This window comes from Lichenostomus cassidix, chromosome 1 (assembly GCF_008360975.1).
Source record: "Lichenostomus cassidix isolate B80296 chromosome 1, HeHo_3.0, whole genome shotgun sequence".
Lineage (NCBI taxonomy): Eukaryota > Metazoa > Chordata > Aves > Passeriformes > Meliphagidae > Lichenostomus > Lichenostomus cassidix.
Window position 1 is genome coordinate 95,086,747 of NC_139479.1, and position 20,881 is coordinate 95,107,627.

Consider the following 20,881-nt stretch of genomic DNA (forward strand, 5'->3'; position numbering starts at 1 on the left):
AAGGTAAATCCAGTGACCAGCACCTAGGTCTGAACTCTGAGTTTAAGCTTGCCCAGAAGAATGTTACTGCATCCATGGCCCTTTGTGGACCACAAGGCTTCTGAGAGTTTACTGCAGGGCTCTTTGCAACGTGCAGATGAACCAACCATGAGGATTTTCAGAACATTTCTCTGGCTTTTGGGAAGCATGGTCCCTGAGGAGCTGGAAATTGTGGGAAGGCACTGGTAGCTTAAACAAAGCCCATTTTGCAAATTGGACACCTTACCAAACCTCTTGGGATCTTTGCCCTGGTTTTACACAGCATCCAATAAGACACCTGGTTTGCCTTGCAAATGGCACTGCACTCTGGTTTGAGCTGGTTTTGTGAGGATGACAGTAAGTCCCTGGTACCTGCTGTCACTTCTGGTTCACCTTTTAGTTCAAGCTTGTGTTGATATTTTTGGTGTATTTCATAGCAGACTTTGACCCCTTATCTCTTTTCCAGGACTCCATCTAGTTTTAGCCAGCTCATAATTATGTTTAATATTTAATTTAATTTTTGTATTTTTATTGTTGTTCCCCTGGAAAACTTGCTAGAGCAGTGCACCAGCTGACAAAGGGCTGGTGCCCTTAAAGAAGCCTTTCTTTTTGATGGGAGACAGGAAACTTGACAGGACTATCTGAAAGCAAGGCTCAAATTAAGCAGTCTTGCCTTCTGTCTGTGCCACAAATATATAGAAGAATCTGAAGGCCAAAAGTTGGGGATTAAAATCTTAAATGGATAAGTGCCAAGCAAATCCTAAAATGGGTTGATTTAGTGACTGATACGATGGGCATCTAGGCCCATGCACTTTCTGGTCCTTGAAATTCTTGAGCATTTCTTCATGCACTGAACTTAATTTTAAGAAGGGCACCTCTTGAAACTTTGCACATTCATTCACCCAGGAATTCTACTGTGGTTCAGCAGCTGTATAATTAATAGCATGCAAGAACTGGAAGTAAAGGGAAGTCATTACAGAGATTGAGGTGCACACTCTGTTTAAACTAGGGCCTGGAGCTTGGTCACTCTGAAGTAATGCAGGCTGTTCTCTCTTGTACAGGGCTACTTTTGGCTCCAAATATTGGGTGGATTAGTGGTCATTGATGCTTTATTTTACTATGTGTGTATTTGGCAGGGTAAGGATAAAAGCTCAAAGATACCTGGAAGAGTTTAGCAGATGCATGAAAACGTTCCCTGGGGAGCCCTGCCAGACACAGGTGGTCAGACCAGGGAGCTGGTGTGACTAGTGTATGGAAAGACATAATATGATTTGTAGGATGATGTTTCTGGCAGACCTTAATCCCTCTTAGTTATTTCTAGCTTTGTCTTACTTGGAGTGTGTTAATCATACTGATAAAACAGGCAAAGGAGAAAGAATAGAAAGTCTCTAGTTTGCATTGCCACATCTTTGATAAGTAGTGTTCAAAGTGTACATGGGGTAATGAAATAAGAATACTTATTGGGGGTTTTTTTATTAAGAGGCCACAAAACAACAGGTGCAGATTTGCAAAGGAAACTTAAGAGATTTCTCTGATGCGATTTGTGTTGCTGGTCATTACATGATGTGAAAGTAGCTGCATTCAGCCTTAGCCAAAAAACCACTACTGCTCAGGGATAAAAATAGAGCTTTAAAGAAGGCAAGCAAATTATCGTGTAACTACCCCTGTTCCAAGTTATTCAGAGAATCTCCCATATGCCACTAACAAAAATTAGATACATTAAACAGCCAGTAACTTCTGTTATATATAAAGTGATTTCCACATTTTCAAGTGATAAATAAAGAGAAAACTCAGAGGACATTTATGTACCTGTAGCTATTAATTTTAAAATTGATAATAACTGCTTGCATGTTTCCTACAATAATAGTGATAATAATAATTTTTTTTGAAAGAAGATCTTTCTAACTCCTAGGGAGAAACTGGAGCATGGGTAAGCAAATTTATAAACAAACCAGGTAACTCAAACTTGGATGTTACTCTTGAATAAAAAAGCATAATGTTCAAAAGAACTCACTGAGGCATGGAGGCTGATTACTTCAGGTTTCCTTGTTATGACTGATGAGAGCTGCTTAATGTGAAATATTGTATAGTACCACTGTTATAGCATCAATGATTTACTAGGCTAAATAAAGCTTTTAGAAAAAGAGAATATCAATACACCTACAGTTTCAGGGGTGTTGTGGGGGAGGAAAGTGGTAGATGAGATATTGTGTTGAAAGCCATAAATCATTCTGCTCCCTAATAAAGATTGTAAATATGTCAGATCATATTTTAATTTCTGGTATTGGGTGGTAGTAGTATTTGGCATTCAGCTGTCCTCACTTCTCAGGTAAGTAGACTCATTATACTGGGGGAGGAGAAGAGTGTTCTGTCCCTCTTTGATCTGTCTGCTGAGAAAGCCAGCAACACTTCCAGTTATGGTGGTGGATTTTGTGTGTGTGAGGTGTAAACACCTGTTTATTTTCCATAAAGTAATGTCACCAGCTGGTAAAGGTTTTTATCCATGCTGCTCTAGCTGGATTTGTACCAGTAAATTGGAGGTGAAAGGTACCATATGCTACTGTTAATCCCCAAAGCATTCATTATTCCTAAAATAATTTTCAACACCTTTTAGTGTTGACATCTCCCTTTCAATAATGTCCATACTTATTTATGTGGGTAACGTTCAGATGAAGTGTAACTTAGAGTATATGGGGTTTTATGTGAGTGTGCCAGAGATTCAGTGCCAACTGGAAAATTGATTGTCCTCAGACAGTGATTTTGTGGATTATGTGGTGGATTATGTGAGATCATATCATTGCAGTCTCCAGTGGATATGGACTGTCACCAGCAGCCTCAACAGAGAGGCAAACTGAAATAAGTGTGATAACTTGGGAAGTGATATGTGTTCTGGTGGAGAATATCTAATTATTACTACAAGAAATGTTTTACTGTGAGCAATGGCCAGTGCTTACTGTCACTGCTGGCAAGGATCTGCTAGACTGGGGTGAGACTGTTCTGAGGTTGTGAGAGCAGAGCTTATTGAAGCAGGGAGGGTGTTAAAGACTGGATCTTGGTGACTGCATGGGTAGATGGCAGTTTTAGGGGAGGTGTGAAGGAAAGGCTTAGTGTTGAATGAGTTTACCCAGATCACAATTTTTCAAGACTGGGCCATGATCAACTCTGGAGCTATAGGACACCCTTAGGGATTCAAGGGGTGATGTTCTTCAACCTAGCAAGTGTCCAGGGTGGTGTTGAGCCAGCTTTCTGCAGAAAGTGTCCTGACTACAGCACACTGCCTCTAGAAACACCTTGCAGCAGATCTCTCAGTAATGTGTGGATTTAACAGGTTGCTTTTTAAAAGTGATGGCCAAACTGAGCTGCCCTGTCATCCTGGGGAGCAAGCTTGGCCTCCCTACCCACAGGAAGGTGTGGATAGGGGTCTTGCTGAGAGGGCACCTTCTGCCAGTGCAGGTGAAATGACCAGGGCAATGTGGGCTGCCCCATGGGATGATCCTTTCCAGGCTAGCTATTGTCAGGTGCAGCCAACCTGCTTTTCCAGAGCTCAGCTGCTGATCAAGGCAGCAGATCAGCGCTGATCAAACCATCACTTGTGGGTTCTGTGAGGTCCCCTAGTTGGGAAGCAACCTGAGTGACCTTCTAGTGCATGTAGAATAGCTGACCCAAGAGGGCAAGTTAGCTTTCACTGAACTTCAGTCTGTGCTACCCCACACAGGATCTTTATCTCCAGACCATTGCCCTGAACCCAAGCTAAGCTGGCAGTCTTCCCTCTTAGTGTGATATCTACTGTTTGTGGTCCACATATTATATGGCAAATTTACTGAGCTGACACTTGCTTGCCAGGCTGGGGTTGCTTTGGTCTTTCCTGCTGATGCTCAGGAGAACCACATTTGTCCATATTGTATTTTGAAGGCAGCTGCAAATGAGATTTTATCAGTAGGGATCAACCAAAAACTTTGTGACACGGGTAGGCTGATACATCTCTTATTTTTCTCCTTGGGATGGAGAGTGAGACTTGAGATATGGCTTTTAGTACCATAAACAGTGCAGGTGTAGTATTTCTGCCCCACATCAACATCTATAGATGTGCAGACTGTCAGCCATGCCATGGAGTTGGAATGAGTATGAGAAGAACTTTAAACATCTGGCATCTTAAATAGCTATCCGTAATACAAACCTGTATCATAGTGAGATCTTTTTTTGCCTTTTGATTTTAAAAACAGAACAACTCAAAAGCCAATGCGCTTGCTTTGGAAAAAGCTCTCACAATATTTTATTACATCAAGATTGAAAATGAAGATGCAACTGGACTGATAGCAGGACATTCTGTTCTCAGCCTCTGAAATAAAGGATTTATAGAGTCAGAGTGGTGTCTGGAAGCTGCTGCAGATGAAATCTTTGCTCCAGTGGCATGCAGGATTGGAGTTGGAGGTAGGTGTCTGAGTATGCAGTAATCATGGATAAGGGATAATAAAAATAGAAAATTTCATTTGTGAAAATGAAGAGGATAGCCTGTGTTTTGAAACAGACTTAGATAGTGTTTGCTTTTTCTTTATATGTTTGTGGAAACAATGTGGAAAGGTAGAGAGATTTCAAATGGTGAGCTTTAGCACTAGTAAGATGCCCAAGTGCTTTTCTCCTCAGCCCTTCTGCTCCCATTTTGAAGGTATTCTTTGCCTTGGCTCTAGTTAATTCCAGAGTTCATTTCAGAGGCTGGATTTTTACCTCTGGTTTTATCGTGCTCTGTGTGTAGAAAAACAGAGCAGATATCTCACTGCATATATCAAACAGACACAAAGTTGAAATCAATATTTCCTAGAGTGTCTCATGTCCTGCAGGGAAAATGTCTCTCCAGCCTTCCTCCAAAGCTCAAGGAATTCTGCTCCTTACACTTCTGTTGTGAAAATACATCAGTCCCTTGTCCTGCCTTTGGAAAGACACTATAAACATGGGTGGATGAGACTTCTTCCCATTTCTACAGTTTCACACAGACTTGTATCTGAGCTGCTGTTGCTGACTCAGACTGTAGCCAAGCTTTGTCTTTTGTCTGGTTTTCTCCCCACCTTTCGCTCCTTCCTCCCAGCCTCAAAAGCACTCTGCAGTGGGACCCAATTGACATGGATGTAGAGCAGTTAGTATTGCTGTTGCCAGTGGGCTGGGCTGCTTCTTGAATTTGAATCAACTTTTTAAAAGATTTTCCAAGCTGATGCTCTTTGATACTAACTGGAGGAAAGAAAGCTCAAAGTGGCAGAGTTTTGAAGCAAGAACACTGGAGATCAGCAGAAGTCTTGAAATGATCTAATAATCCCAGATGTGTGAGACAATTGATGGTCTTAGAAAATTCAGCCAAAGACAGACTAAGTAATGGTATTTTGCTGTACCAGTTCTGGTTTTCAGCATTAATTGTATGTAAGATTTTGCATGATCTTCATTTAAAGCTGGATAAATACCTTTGATTTTCATATTTGGCCCCTGAATGTATCCTCTGTTTGATGATTGATCTTTGCTAGATTTGAGGTTTCACATTTCCCAGAGCAGAATGGGGACAGGACAAAACCCTTGTAGGTCAAGAGGCTTAGTTAACTAGAGTTGGTTTAAAAGATGTTCATGAGAGGTTCACACATCTTTGGATTTCTCTATTACAGGGCTGAACAGCTCTATTTTTTGTTGGGTTGTCTTGTGAGGTTTTTTTCCCCTGTGATCAAATTTCTCATATTATAAGATCATCTGCTTCTTATACACAAGTAATTAAACAGTAGGAAGTTTTGTTAAGTGTTTATGAAACATACTGGTCATCATAGCTAATTAAATTTTTATATAATTTCAAGGGGTGCTGCAGTGGTCCATCTGGAAAGGAACAGTGCATGGTTTATAAGTTGTTCACAGGCAGCTGAGAGTGCTTGATACAGGACAGTTCTCCAGTAGGTGCTGAGCAGTGACCCTGCAGAACTTCTGCTCTACTGGGCCATGCATATACCTCACTAATACTTCAGAAGTAAAATTTTCCACTTAACCTCCACTGATAGATGCACACAATACTTAATCCTTCCTCTTGCTTATCTGTGGGTATGGCAGCCCAAGCTGCAGAGGGTCTGACTGGGCAAAATGGTCAGAGTTCTGCCCTTCTCTTTACAAAGAAATATTAAGGATAATCAGATAAAAGCAGCTTATTAACTTGAAGGTTTATCAAATCATAGTGGTTATGGGGAGTTTCTCCTCTTCCTAATATAGGAAAAAGCCTTTAAAATATAACCTTTTTTTTACTTTGTTTTTCCTAACATGACTTTATTCCATCTTTCCAGGCTAAATGATCCCCTTTTAGAGACTGGTTTGGTCTGCCTGCAAACTGTGGGTGGGTTCTCTTCTTTGGACACCTTACTAGCAGCTTCCTTTTGCTCTTTTTCTTGGTAGATAAGTGAAAAGTTCTTATGTGCTTTGCTCTCTGAAAAATGTCAGTGGTGACACCCATGTTCTTAGAGGCAACCCCAAAACACTTACCATCAGCTCTTAAGTCCCATACCCACTGCTCTGCTTCTCCTTTTGTGAGTTTGGTGTATTCAGTGTTGCATTAGACATGACATGTCCCATCAGGAGCTATTTGCATAATGCTAAAGGTTTAAGTCTCTTGAAAAGTCTGCCTCTGTGTTTATGAGGCTCCCAGTCACACTCCCTGCAAGCCTCAGGAGGACATTCCACTGTGGGATCTTTTGTTTTGAAGTTTTGAAGCTTGGTGTTTTTTTTAACGTGTGTTTATGTGATGAGATTATAAGTGTTGCTGTTGTGGGAAGAAGAGCAAAGTGAGAACCCCATATGGAAGAACTCTGCCTTCTCACCATAGCTGTGGGTTTGCATCCATGCCTAAGTGGACCAGACAAAAAGCAAACACTAAAAATAAGTGGGGGAAGGTTTTGTTAATTGTTATTGTTGTTGTTTGTGGTTATTTTGATTTAATTTTTTAATCAAAACCTTAATAAATAATTGACAAAAAAGAAAAAAAGCTGGGCAGCAGTCTCTGGTTTACTGGAGAACTGTATAAAGCTTTTTTTTTTTCAATCAAAACATTCTGATCTTTCCATCTTAAACTAGGGACAGGAAGAACAGGCACTCCCTTACTGGGCAGGTGACAGGAACTACAAACAGTGATCTGCAGTCAGTTACCTGCAGGTCATGGTAGGAGACAAGCCCTGTGCTGCTGCTGCAAATGTTTTGCATTCCCCCCCTTTCTGGGACAGGACATCATCTAATCTCTGTGTGATCCTCTTTAGGTGGAGCTGAGTGAATTTCCTCATAGCTGTCTCCCATGAGTAGATGAAAATCTTTCACACTTGCTATTACTTGTAAGCTCACCTCTGAAAATCTACCTATTCACTTGCCTTTTTTTATCCAGCCACGTGACCATGTTACTACATAAAGTTTTGATGCATAGCCATATCCTTTATTGATCCCATTTTCATTTCTGTTCAAGCTACATCAGCCTTTCCAGAAAGGCCTGGTTTCCCCATCTGGTAATGAGCTGCAGAGATGCAATCGCAAGTCTAATTAACACCAAATCTAATTTGCGCACAATAGGTTTTTGAACAACATTTAAACCTCCAATGATTCAACACAGATAGTCATATTTTGTTGTTTTAGCTGTATAAATGACAGCTGGGGGCTGTGTCCCCTACAAAAGGTCAGGCTTTAGGTGTAGTTTAACTTACCTATTAGCAGAGAAACATAGTTTTCAGATGTGCTGATGGTAGAATTGATTTTAAAAAATATAACAAATTGTCATCTGTCTCACAAAATTCTAGTATTTGAGTACTTCTCATCCTGAAATAAGTAAGAGTTGAAATGTGCTTTTGTGCTTAACTGGAAACACAGGAAAACTAAAGCCCAGGTTCAGAACAGCTGCAGCACCTTAGGCAAGATGTCATTTTAGTCCTGGAAACTGCTGCAAGTGTTTCCCACTGCCCAGTGTGGTGAGTGACCCAGCAAGGAGATGTGAATAGCATCATGAACAAGAGTCCAAGAGGATGGGAACTCAGCTAAAATCCCTGGGGGTCATTAATAATCTGGAATAGGAGAGCCAATTACTGTTAATGGCAAAACCAAAACTTTCCTGCTTGGTCTGACAAATGAAAAAAAATTCCTGGCCAGAAATAGCTTTGGAATTTTTTTCCAGCTGAGAAACAAAAGCAAATGGATCAACTTCATGTAGAAGATGATGCATCTGTTCCAAAACTGGATTAAGCAGTGGAAAGATAAGACAGAAATGCTGCTGTTACAGTACTGTTCAAGTAAACAAAGCCCACAAAAGTCCTGTGTGCTTCCTACTGATACTTAAAAGGGCAACAAGGCCCTGACCCATTTCCCATGCTGTACAGAGTCAGTCTGTGTCTGTCCTATGACGCTTACTGGTTGATAAATTGGTATTGGTAAATACTGGTGCTTTGTGTTTCATAGGATGAGATGACTGTACCCATGCTGGAGCTCTAGCACCTTCACATGCCTCCCTTCACAGACTCTATGTACCAGAGGGCTCAGGGTCCTCTCATAATCCTGCAGCCCTTCATAACAGGGACCAATTCCAGTAGGTTTGATGAGAAATGTGAGTGGAAATCTTGATTATTAAAGGCTTTTTTCATTCTAGTATTTAAGCTGTAAGTTTTTTAAATCTAAAATGTTTATTCCTGCTTCCCTGGTTTGGAGGAGACAGATGAAATGCACGGTTGCAGCTGTCTCTGAGAACCTGAAGAAATTTGTTTTCTGGAAATAAACTCTTTTCCAGCAGTATGTGGTGCTCACAGTCTGAGGCTTACTGGAATAGAGACTCAGTTACTTGGTATCTTTTAGCATTTTGCTGGGGAAGGCTCTGTGCTTTGTGAAAAAGCAAACACAAGACAATCACACAATTCCTGAAATGCTGATAATCTTGCAGCTCTGAAAACTTGTTTTCTGATAGAAGTGCCAGCTCTGGTATAATTCTACCACCATGGATTGGTGCCTTGAGGTTTAAAAGTGAGGCCTTGAAGATCCAGCCTGGGCTGTTCTGTTTGACACGCTCTGTTAAAGGGGCAGCTGGTAGTGTCCTGCAGAACTTGATTTTCTTCTGTGTTTCCAGCCTTGAGGGGAGCCACAGATACTGATAGATCTGTCAGCATTTAGTAAACAATAACTGCTTTTTCCATACTCTTAAATTAAGCCAAGTCATTCAAACTGCACTTTTTACTTCTAACAAATTTAAAAGTGCATATTAACTACAATGATAGATTTGTACACAGAGCTGGTGTGGTGGTGGTTGGGTTTTTGTTGTTGCTTTGGGGGTGTCAGGGTTTTTTTTGTTTTGTTTTCTTAGGATATTTAGAGTTCTTTATCTCTGCCTTGGATTGGGAAAGTATCAAAGAAACTCAGTCATTCATGAAGTTCTTGGGTTTTTGATTGGGGATGAAACATCTTCAAAATGGGCAGAGTTTAACTGAAAGCAAAGCACTCATGTATATGCTTTCCAGCATCATTTTTTGGACTATAACCTTGCAAATGTTAATGAACTACATTTGGCACTTGTGTTAGCAAAGGAGTTTAACAGCTTAGCCAACTCTGTTAAAACCAAACAAAACTTTCTGATCCTAAACACACAACTGTTCATGGGCTAACATGTCTTCTCCTTGTCAAACTCATAGTGTCTACATGAATGTTATAGAAGAAATATTTTGGAAATAATTTTTATTGTAGTGAAAAGATACCATCATATTAATATGTATACACACACACAAAGAAAATATCACTGTATATTCACTGAAATACCTCACACTCAGCATAACCAAGCCTCTTCTCAGCTTGTGCACAGCAGAATACCTTGGAAACCTCCATGATCCCAGCTCCATCCACTGCTGCACTCCAGCAGGAGCGGCACCAAATCTCCCAGGGCTGGCAGCTGAGCTGCATAGATACAAGTCCCAAGCTGCTGCCCACCCTGAACCCAGCAGATCTGCTATGATCACAGGCCCTGGTGCTATGGGATGGCTCAGCTATGCTCCTGCAGGGCCACCAGGAGAGGGCTGTGCCTCAGAAACTCAGGACCAGCTGCTCTGACAGCCCCCAGGCCAACCAGTAGAATGGGGCCTCTGTCTCATAACAACTGGTCACAATGTTCAGCAGCACCATATTATTTCCTGCTGTCTGGCATTATTTGGCTTTCTGTGGTTTAGATAAGCATTTTTTGGACAGATGTGTGGCTCTGATACCCATCCCCTGCCACTCAAGGCAAGAAGGTATTACACAAGTGATCCAGTGAGGTTCTCCAGGACACGTAGAAAAATTGCATTGAAATATTGTGTATTTTAGCTAAGCTGCCTAAAGACAATTGAGTAATTCTCACTATCACTTAAATCTAGAAAGTATCTGGTGGCTGTTGGCACATGTGGGCCGAGAACTACAGCTGTTGCAGAAATAACAAATAACTTGGCCTCTTTTGCTAGAACAAGCTAATGTGATTGTAATTGGTGCCTAACCCTGGCAGCTGTGTTAATGACTCAAACAAGAGACCCTGGGTGATGGAACAGAGCCCCAACACAGCTTAACATGTAGTCAGAACTCTCTTCATAACTTGAAGACAAAATTCTATTTCTTTATTTGGAAGACCCCATCTCAATTCAGCTATTTAAAAATGCTTTAGGCTGACTTCTTCTGTTTAAGGAATTCTGTGCTGATTTCCACTAAACTAAGAATAATCTCCCTTTTTTCCTTCCCCAAAGGAAAGTGTTGACATGTACCAAATGTTCATTAATTTAGGTACCTGATTTTGAAAGGGAGCTCATGGCAGACTATTGCCCAGTTCAGTATTTTCAAATATTAGTAGGCTGAATTCAACACTGAGTAAACACTAAATACAATATAGATATAAAAGAATGGGCACAAATGCCACTGTATTATTTTATCATTAAAACTAGTCATCTTTCTATTTCATCAATTCCATTATGAAAACAAGCTGGGAAGGAAACATACAACAAATAAATAATGCATATTAACTTATAAAATATGAAACAAAATGTCTACGTACAAAAAACAAACAAAAAAAAAACCCAAAAAACCAAACAAAAAAAATCAATGTTAGCCACTTAAGCTTCACAGAACATTTGTATGATAGAAGCCCAGAAGCCCTTCTGTGGCCCAGCTTGTGTGTCTGCCAGAGTGAGCTTGAAAGACTGTGCTGTACTGAAGAAGCACTGCCCTGCCCTGCCCAGGCTCCCATGGGGTCACTGACAGGCAGTGGTGATGCTGATTTCTGGGGAGAGTCTTCAGGAGGCTGCAGGCTCAGTGCTGTCCTCTGCTTTGCTAATGCCAGGTGGCAAAATGTACATCAGGCCTCTGTACAGAAGAAAAGCTGTTCCAGTGAGGTTATGTTTGTGTTGATAACAGGAATGCCTTAAAATAATACTAACATAATTCTAGCACAATAGCTCCCCCCTAAAATTCATTCCATTTCAAATTAAATATTTCCTTCCACTACTGTTTTATATCCATGAAATTGCCACTGGAGCCTTCAGTGAGGGGATAAATGCCAAGCAGGGATTTTCAATGTGCATTTTATTTTGGTTGTGCATGTAACTTGTCATACCCAATGAGATTTTTTTTTTTTTGCCTTTGTATACAAAAACTTTTACTGTCCATTTTGAAGTTAAAGCAAAATGAACTTTCATAACCGCTGCCACTTCTGATCACCTCTTAAAAATGTCACTTTACACAGAAAAGCCAGAAGAAATTGAGATAAACAGACATCTGTACATTTTAGCCATTCATTTAGAAAACATCTGTATCCATCCATGCAATGTTAAGACTATAAGTAACTTTCCAGTTACATCTGAGCCCACTGCTGTGACAACAAGGTAGTCTTTATCTCCCACGTGTATTCTATCAATTTCTTTTTTTCTTAAAGCAGCTTCCTGAAATGAAAAACAGAAAAGCAGTGATTAAGTTCATCTATTTCAAACATTGGATTCAAGGCTTATACAAGACAGGCCTTACTACTTTCCAGCTGTGGAAAATCTAGAGGCTGATTTTTTTCAAGATGAAAAAAGAATGACTAACATGGAAAAATGTGAACTGCTGTTCTTTTCAATAAAAAAAAAATTAGTGCTGAAGATCTGGGAACACAATTTTTGCTACTGTAGATATTTTTAATAGGATGCCAAGGAGTTGAGCTACAGTATCTTTCAACTCAGCAGGCTGTGACTTGCTGCTTGCTACAGCAGGAGTACAGTTCATGCAAGTGTGTATGCTAACAACTAATTCCTTGAGGACCTCCTTTGTGCTTAGCTTTCATTAAAGCACACAGCTCAGATTGCTTAATTGTTTGGAGTTGTAAAGTTTCTGTTACAGTTGGTGCTCACCATACCAGACAGGATTGTATTCATGATCTGTCGGGTGTTGGTCAGTTGCCAAGTCTTGAGAACTCCAGACAAACTAACATGGTTTTAAAATCTGTGTTTTTAAACAAAGCACTGGGCAATGGGAACTACACTAGAAGAATTAGGAAGAGTCTATCTGTGCTTTCAAGGATTTAAATTGATGTCAGAGCTCAGACATCCATTAACTCTGGGATTCCTCTTCACTGCTTTTGGTTTTTTTTTTCCTGGGGTTATCTACTTTTAACACTAAGTATTAAGTATTGTAAAAAGGGCTGAGCCTCTTAAAAAATAATGTTGAAATCTTAGCCTCTACTGTCCCACCATTTCTAGAACCTTTAAAGAATACAGTAATGTAGTAAAGGCCACAGGAGAAAACATCAAAGGCATTAGTTATCCAGACAAGACATTTCACTCACATTTGATGCTGCCTAACAAACTCTGCAAACTGGCGGTCTTTAGCGTATAGCTCTATAATTCGAATTCTGTCCTGAATTTCCTAGAATAAAATAAGCAGAATTGTAAGTACATAATAGAAATCAGAATGCTATGGAAATAACTGGTTCCTGGGGGTTGGGAAATCAAACTCCTATGCATTGCCATTTCAAGGAGTGGAGCATGAAACTGGGCACTCCAACACTAAAATTCTTCTTTATTTTATTAGATTTTTTTTTCCTCCAGTGAAGCACTTAATTTGAATTCAGCAGTACTTCACTTTTAAATCAAAACCAGGGTTTGGACAGAGTGTGTCATTTCAACAGGCTGTAACAAAACCATTTATCTCTCAGAGATACTTTGACTACCAGTCCAGCTACATACTGGATTCACGCATCTCACAGTTGCTTAAGGCTCTGTGGTCAGTTCTGGGATGTAAATCCCTTCTCTTTAGCCTTCTAGAGTAAACCTTGGGTACTGTGTATACAGGAAGAAAGAAGATGTGATCTAACTTGCAGGTTATAGAAAGACTCAAAATTTAAAAACAATCAAAAAATACCTCCCCCCAAAAAAGGATCCTGTGAAAAGGTCTGGATGTACCCGTTTTTCACTGTGTCACTAGTCTTACACAAGATAGTTGGCATTAAAAGGTAAATGTTGTGTCAAGTAATACATCAAACTTTCCCAACTCCTGTGAAGTTACTCAAGGAGTCAGCTCCTTTATTACATGAAATTCATTACAGGTCAGAACAAAACCATAACTTTGTCTAAAGGCAAGCAGGAAAAGCTTTCTGTCTTCTTTAAAATAGTTGCAGCAGCCACAGCCTGTTAATCTGGAGCACAGACACTGGGGAAAGACTGGGCAGAGCAGCCATAGCCACAACCTGTTTCTCTAGAACATAGACACTGGGGAAAGACTGGGCCCACCTCTGAGGTTAGAAGTGTGGAATAAGCTTACTGTTTACATCATCTTTCCCATGCCACTATGAAAACAAGGTCATTTACCTCCTTAGTAAGCTCACTGTTTTCATAAATGTGCCTGATCTCTTCACTGCTGTAGTCTGTGGATGTCTCTGCACTGGTGGAACTGTAGGACGTTAGCTGCGGATATCTCCGGTAATAATGGCTGTAGCCAGTCGTATCACTTTCATACATGGGGTTGTATTTAACTGCATTCTCAATGGACGAGAGGCTGTCACCCTGCCTGGGGGAGCAATAAACAAACTGTGAGCTTCTCTGCAGCCTGGAAGGGCAGGAAGCTTGGCATTTGGAGGTGCCTGTACATCCTGTTGCTTGCAAACTGTGTGATATAAGACTTACGACAGAATTATCCTTATTGTAGCCGTTGTGTTTTAAAATACTAGATGGTGCCACCTACCCCTGCGAGTCCCCACTGTCACTCTTTGTGTACTGGTCTCGAAGGGTCCTGGCCAAGAAGAAGATGACAGCAGAGGCCACAAGAAGGAATCCTGCCACGGAAGCAATTGCAATACCCACAACCAGTGGCTCAGACACGTATTCCTCACAGTGCTCCCCTCTGTACCACCAGTTCTCTCCCACACGACATCTGCCACACAGAAACACAGGGAGATTAAACACCAGCAAAAGCTTTGATTAGTGTATTTAACTTCCTATTATGACATGTCTTCAGTTATGTCACCTGAACAAATATCTTTGCATTTTTAAATCACCAATTTTATTTATTATTGTTATTATTATAAACATATTTTTGGTAGATAATCACGTAACAGTTTGGGTTGAAAGGGACCTCTAAAGGCCATCTAGTCCAACCTCCCTGCAATGAGCAGGGACATCTTCAACTAGTTCAAGTTGCTCAGAGCCCCACCTACCATCTCTCTGGAAAACTTCTTCCAGTGTTTCTCTACACTTTTACATTTGTAAAAAATTTCTTCCTGATATCTAATCTGAATCTACCCTCTTTTAGTTTAGAACAATTACCCCTTGTCCTATTGCAACAGACCCTGCAAGGAGTTTGTCCTCACCTTTCTTATAAGCCCCCTTTCAGCATTGAAAGGCCACCAAAAAGGTTTCCCAGGAGCCTTCTCTTCTCCAGGATAAACTACTCCAATTACTGAATTGAATGAAATAGCAAAAGGCTAATGTATTTGTGATAGAAAACACCTGTGCTTTATGCAATTTAGAGTATCCTGTGATGTGTTAAAACTGGAAGGTGTTTAGATTAAGGAAAATCTTGCCTTGACTGAGCCTTGCATAGCAAATACTGCAAAGGTAGCAAGAAGTTGTCTTGATCATCTTGGAATGCAAATACTAATGAAGGTGTATTAGCTGAGTAGAATGTTTCTGGTGTTGTGAACTTCACAATGGCTAAATAGACACATAAAATAAATTACTCAAAGGAAATGCATGTCCAAGACTACATTTGGGATCGTTGCTCAAAGCAATATTCAGCATTTTTGCCTTAATGTCGTTTTGAACATAGGAATTATAATGTTGTTATTATTCACTTAAAACAGTTGCAGTATGTATGTTTGGGAGCTTTTTCTATAGAAAATCAAGGTATTGTATTCTGACCATGCACAGCAATGACCCTTATTAATAAGAAACATCAATAAATGAAGTCTTCTATCTAACATAAGTATCTGAAACAGTTTCTGAAAGTAATGGGCAATACTTCCATTTTTTCAAAAAGTTTTTAATAAATACAGGCTGTAACATGCTTGAGTTCAGATACTTACCTTCTTCTAATTAACCCTATTAGACAAATATGATTTGATTTAAAATGCATCTGTGATAGTATCTATTTTTAAAGTTTTAAAACCATTTTAATTTCTTCTGTTAACTGTTAGCACTAAAGATTGACTTTAGAGACATTCTAGGTGAACTTTAAAAAGAAAATCACATGACAACAACTACTAATAGTAATACTCTTCTTTGAATAGTTTTCTTAATTTTTGTTCATATGTACATTTTATTTTTAAAAATAGCCTGTTACATTGCTTGAGAAGTAAAAAATTAAGTGCCCTGTCAAAGCATCAACAATTTGTCTGTATTTTGCATTAAGCCTTTTTGATTATCTGCAAAATACAGCAATCCTGTTCAGATGCATTTGTTTGGTTTTGGGGTTTATTCAGCAAAATTCTGGGGCCTGTTCCTTCATCCTTATATAAACCCACATGATTTCTCCCAAATGTACAATGATTTCCTTTTATGCTTTTTCCAAGCCAAAAGCACTATATTTAATATATTTATGCACTATCAATATGCCTTTCAGGTATGAACTTTTGTTATGGAATTAACTCTCATAGGTGATATGACACTATCAGACACTTTGCTACATGAGAAAACCTCTGGAGATAAATTCTGTCCACAAAGGTCAATAAAAATTATTTGAATAACTGAATGTGTTCCATTGAAACCAGTATTCCTAGTTTGTTTTATTTTCTGATGTTTCTATTCTATTAATTTGTTACTGTCTCATTTATGCATGATATATACATAGGAAAATTAATGTTAATACTGGTACTTGCACTGAGCGGCATAACACAAACTATAATCACAATCTACTCACTTGTTACACAACATCGTACAGAATTTTAGACAAAACTCTACAACAGAGGAGTAAATAGGAGTTTTCATCCAGGAAGCACAAATTCCAACAGCAGGGTGACTTACCTACAGATGGCCCCTTGCCCAGGGCTTATGTCACACTTCCCATCGTTGAGGCAGAAGTTTGGCTGCAGATCACAAATGCTGTTGCAGGGCAGCCCATCGATGCTCAGGTAGCCAGGATTGCAGACACACTCAGCTTCCCCACTCCAGCGATTTACTAAGCATTCTGAGAACTCATTGCAGGCCTGGAACTTGCAGGGATCTGCTTGCTCACCTGACAATACACACAGCAAAAACCACTAATGAAGAGGAGAGCCTTAACTGAGACAAGGTGCTGGCCGTCGGCTGCCATCTTCTCTAATGGTCTCTTGTTCATCCACAAAAATTCAGTGTGCATCTTTCCTCAGCAACAAAAGGTTCTTCTAAGTTGAGCAAGCACTAGCAAGTGTTTCTGCACAGGCCAGTGCCATGGCTAAGACCATCCAACAAACAATCAAAAAAACAAGTATAAAGTGATCTTTTTCATGCTGGAATAGGTAGTACCTCTTACATTCTCTGTCGGCTGGAACTCTTTTACATTTTACAAATGAGTGAACCACAGGTGATCTCCAGTATTTGTTACAGAAAACCTAGGCAGCATATGGGGAAGGGCAGTGGGACATCAGGCACACACCATCTGCTGTGGGGGGATTTGCCTTGTTTTTCTGCAGGGAACACAAGCTTGTAGCATGCAAGATACTTCACTTTTATCAGGCTTAAGAGGCTGGCATACAGCTAAACAATCAATATCAGAACATTTGCCATGCTAATTAGATCATCTTTATAAGAGACCTATCTGAGAAGAACAGCTACCATATGGCAACAGGCCAGCACCCTTATTTTTCTCTAATCTTAAAACAGGAAATATTTCTGGGTTGCTTACCTGGTAAATACTGGCTAACTTGGACAGGGGAAAAAACCCAACAACTTTCTCCCTGCATCAGAGGAGTGAAGCAAGAGGGCCTGTTACTTTTTAGTGCAGCCAAGACCTTACCCCAAGAATGAGGTGGATGCCCACCTGGCAGGTAAACTGGCTACCACCTGTGGGAATAACCACGTGGAATCAATTCAAAACACACATGAAGCTAAGCACAAGAGAGAGATGGGAAAGCCTGCTCTCTCTGAGCTGTCTGCTCCCTCACTCCCCAGGTCAAATGCAGGGACATTATATAGAGTATTCCATGAGTGAATTTGTCTCCATAAATATATATGAACTCCATACAGCTTTTTCTGTGTGGGTCCCACTTTGATTTTCATCTCTTTGGCCCCAGAGCAGATTTTCATTTGTTTATTTGAACTCTATGAATGACTGTCTTTCTAAAGCGCAGTCTATGAAAAGCAGTGGGCAGTCTCTGGGCTGTTGGAATCCTTAATACTTAAACCAGCAGTTTTTCTAGTTTCCTTGCTTTAAGGTGCATTTGCCTGCTGTCCTTACCTGATTCCACATCCAGGGAGTATTTATCGATGGCCAGGTTCATGGTGTGATATGCAGTGTTGCAGAAATCTTCCAGGATCATGTAGACAGCGTTGGTGACATTCCGAGGCACAGGTTTGGCAAATTTCATTCGACTGTTCACCACAATGCTGCCATTCCTGAAGTTCAGGATTTCTAGATTCTGGAATCCTGTCAGATTTGACTGAAGGTAGGGCACCAGCTGCAACACAGGAGATGAGACAGGAAAGCTGAATCTTTGAGTCTCTCTCTCTACTCAAGCCAGTTGCACTGCTGCTGCATCAGACAGTGGGAGTCTGAATGATTTTATCCAAATCCTGCAACAAGGGCATTAACCTTTACCCAGCTGAGGTCTGTGCTAGCAGCCTGCCAGGAGCCTGAGTACTCCAGGCAGTTCTTAAGAGTATATCAATTTGCAGAGAGTTTCTAAAATTCAGAAATACAGTTCTCAGAACATACATCATGCTCTCCCTTGATCTAAGTACCAGGAATACTTGTTATTTCACAGTGTTTTTCCTTCAAGCATGTCCCCATTCCCTCTCTCTGCTTTGCTCCCTTCATCTCTCACACCAGAATGTTCATTTTAATCAGAAGAGGGGAATTTCTCAGTTAAAATTCGGCAGTGGTTGCTGTGTAACTCCTGTGAGGATTTTCTCGTCCTCAGCCATCTTAGGAGCAGCTTAGTTCCCTGAGCTACCTCTTAACTAGGATGGGTTGAATGTGTTGCAGAAAAGTTACTCGCTCATAGCCCCAGGGGTTTTTTTGCATTTCTCTTCCTATAGACTAAATAAAGAGCACTCTGGAAGCAAATAGAGACAGTGTGGTAATGACTTCAGCTACACTGCTATATTTATTGACAGCAGCAGAGCATCTAGACTATGGTGCTAAGAAATTCTGCTTTAGAGAGAATATTGACTGTATAAAATGAACAGCATCCCACCACCACCCATTTCCAAACAGAATTTTCCCTACAGAGGGACACAAATCTTATGTGTAAACTCTCAGTTTTGAGTTACTCTCTGCAAAAGAGAGATTATTACATATAACTTACCAACAATTTTTGTCTACCTGAGAATGGACATTTAGCACAGAAGTGACTCTTACCAGTTCCAAGAATCGCTGCTCCAAGGCTTTGTATTCAGGGGAGTTTTTATTAAACAGGTCCTCTGAAAACATCATGTTGGTAACCCGAAGACTGAAGAACACAACTAGAGCTCGGGATGGGACGGTGCTACTGAAATGAGTTTCATGTGTGGCCCAAGCCACACTGGCCATCTCTGTGGACTGGACACGAGTTGTTAGCTCCATGTGACTTTCAGTCATTCTCCTTCCCTCCTCAGTCCTCTCAGGAGAAAAGTGGACAGTGCTAACATGATCCAGGTCTACTGAAACATCCAGGACTCTTGTTGTTTCATCTCCCAGCTTTGGTGAGGTAGCCACAGACAGTGATGGCGTGAACCCCACAGGAGGGAGATGGGATGGAAGCTCAACGGTGCTTGTTGTTACACTCACTGTTTGATAATCCATAACAGTGCTGAAGCTCATGGAAACACGAGTGTCATGATCTGTGCCATCCTGTCCAGTGAAGTCCTGTAGGACAGTGGTGTGATCTATTACAGAAGGAATTGCAGCTGAACCTTGAGTAACAGCTGGTGTTGCTGGTAGCAGTGTCTGATCTAGGGAGGTTTCTAGTGTCCCATCAGTAGGCCAACCATCAGCTGGTTTCTCATCTGCTGCTCCAGGAGTGCCTTGGTCTGCCAGTGACAAATCTGGGGCTTGCAGCTCTTCTGTGGAAACATCAGGCTTTACCATGGAAGGATCTGCAGTCAGAACAGTTTCTGAAGAGATTGTGTCCAAGTGTCCTATTGTAGCATCTTCCATGATATCTGGCCATTTCACAGTGAATAGTTCTTCTACTGGTACCCTGTCTTCGCTTTTTTGTTCAACTACTTCAGAGATTATGTTCTGGCCTACACTAGACTCCTCAGGTTGCTCCATACTGACAGTCCCTGCAGCTGTAAGGAGACTATCTTCCACAGACAGATCTGTATATGGTGGTGAGACAGGGGCCTCTCCAGTTGGCATGACAAAAGAAGAATCATACATGCCCAGTGTTTCTGTCTGTGCAGATGGTTCCACAGACGATGGCTCTTCTGTCTGTAACAGAGGTACTTGCGGAGTTGTAGTCTCTGGAAAGACAAATATTTCAGACTCATCAAGGAAATCTTTTATATTGACTATCCCTTCATTCTCATCTTTGGAAAGATCATAATCTAATTTATTCCCAGAGTTAAGAATATAGTCTAAAATCATGCCTTCAGGAATATCCTCAGTTTTGATTAACAAAGACTCATTGTCATCTTCAAGCCAGCTATCAGGACCAGGGTAGAAAACTGGTTCCAGGGTTGCTTCTTCCCAAGGCCAGATACTTGATTCCATTTCTTTTCCTGAACCATCAAAAGCTGAACCAGACCCATCATCATATATAACTCTATCTCCAAGAAATATATCAGTTTCGTCTTCCATAGGGGGTACTTCTAAGGGAAAAGGAATTTCTTCCACAGAGTCTGCACTGTCACTGCCCTCAGGACTACCTTGGATTACTTCTTCCTTCTCTTTAATATCAGTCTCTATGACTGATGAAGAGGCCACTGTTGGTGCAGAAAGCAGAGGAACTGCATAGTCATCAGTAGATAGAGATTCTTCAGGCACAAGGTGAGAAGGACTTAAAGGCAAAAGTTCTTCGGATAGTCCAGTATCTTCAAACATTAAAAATAAAAAATAAATTTACAATTATGGTTTTTTATGATAAAAGGAGTCAAATTTCATTCATTTTATTATCTGTAGATCTGTATTCTACATTTTCCATAACATATCCTGGTCTTTGTATGCCAAAGTCATAAGGATCCCCATTAACCTCTCCCACTTTCCATTCAGATATTCTACGGGCCAATTCAAG

At 40.5% G+C, this 20,881-nt stretch overlaps 1 protein-coding gene across 1 annotated transcript in view; it reads right to left on the reverse strand.

Moving 5' to 3' along the window:
• Positions 1-10,894: 10,894 nt before the first annotated feature.
• Positions 10,895-20,881, reverse strand: part of IMPG2 (interphotoreceptor matrix proteoglycan 2) — a 56,168-nt gene continuing 46,181 nt past the window's right edge. Inside the window, exons 14-20 of the mRNA XM_085072256.1 lie at positions 19,027-20,681; positions 17,905-18,124; positions 16,494-16,704; positions 14,218-14,406; positions 13,845-14,043; positions 12,824-12,903; positions 10,895-11,942 (exon numbers count right to left, since the gene is read on the reverse strand). Coding sequence (XP_084928382.1) covers positions 11,930-11,942; positions 12,824-12,903; positions 13,845-14,043; positions 14,218-14,406; positions 16,494-16,704; positions 17,905-18,124; positions 19,027-20,681 — 2,567 coding nt within the window. The 3' untranslated portion in view covers positions 10,895-11,929. The remainder of the gene's footprint in view (positions 11,943-12,823; positions 12,904-13,844; positions 14,044-14,217; positions 14,407-16,493; positions 16,705-17,904; positions 18,125-19,026; positions 20,682-20,881) is intronic.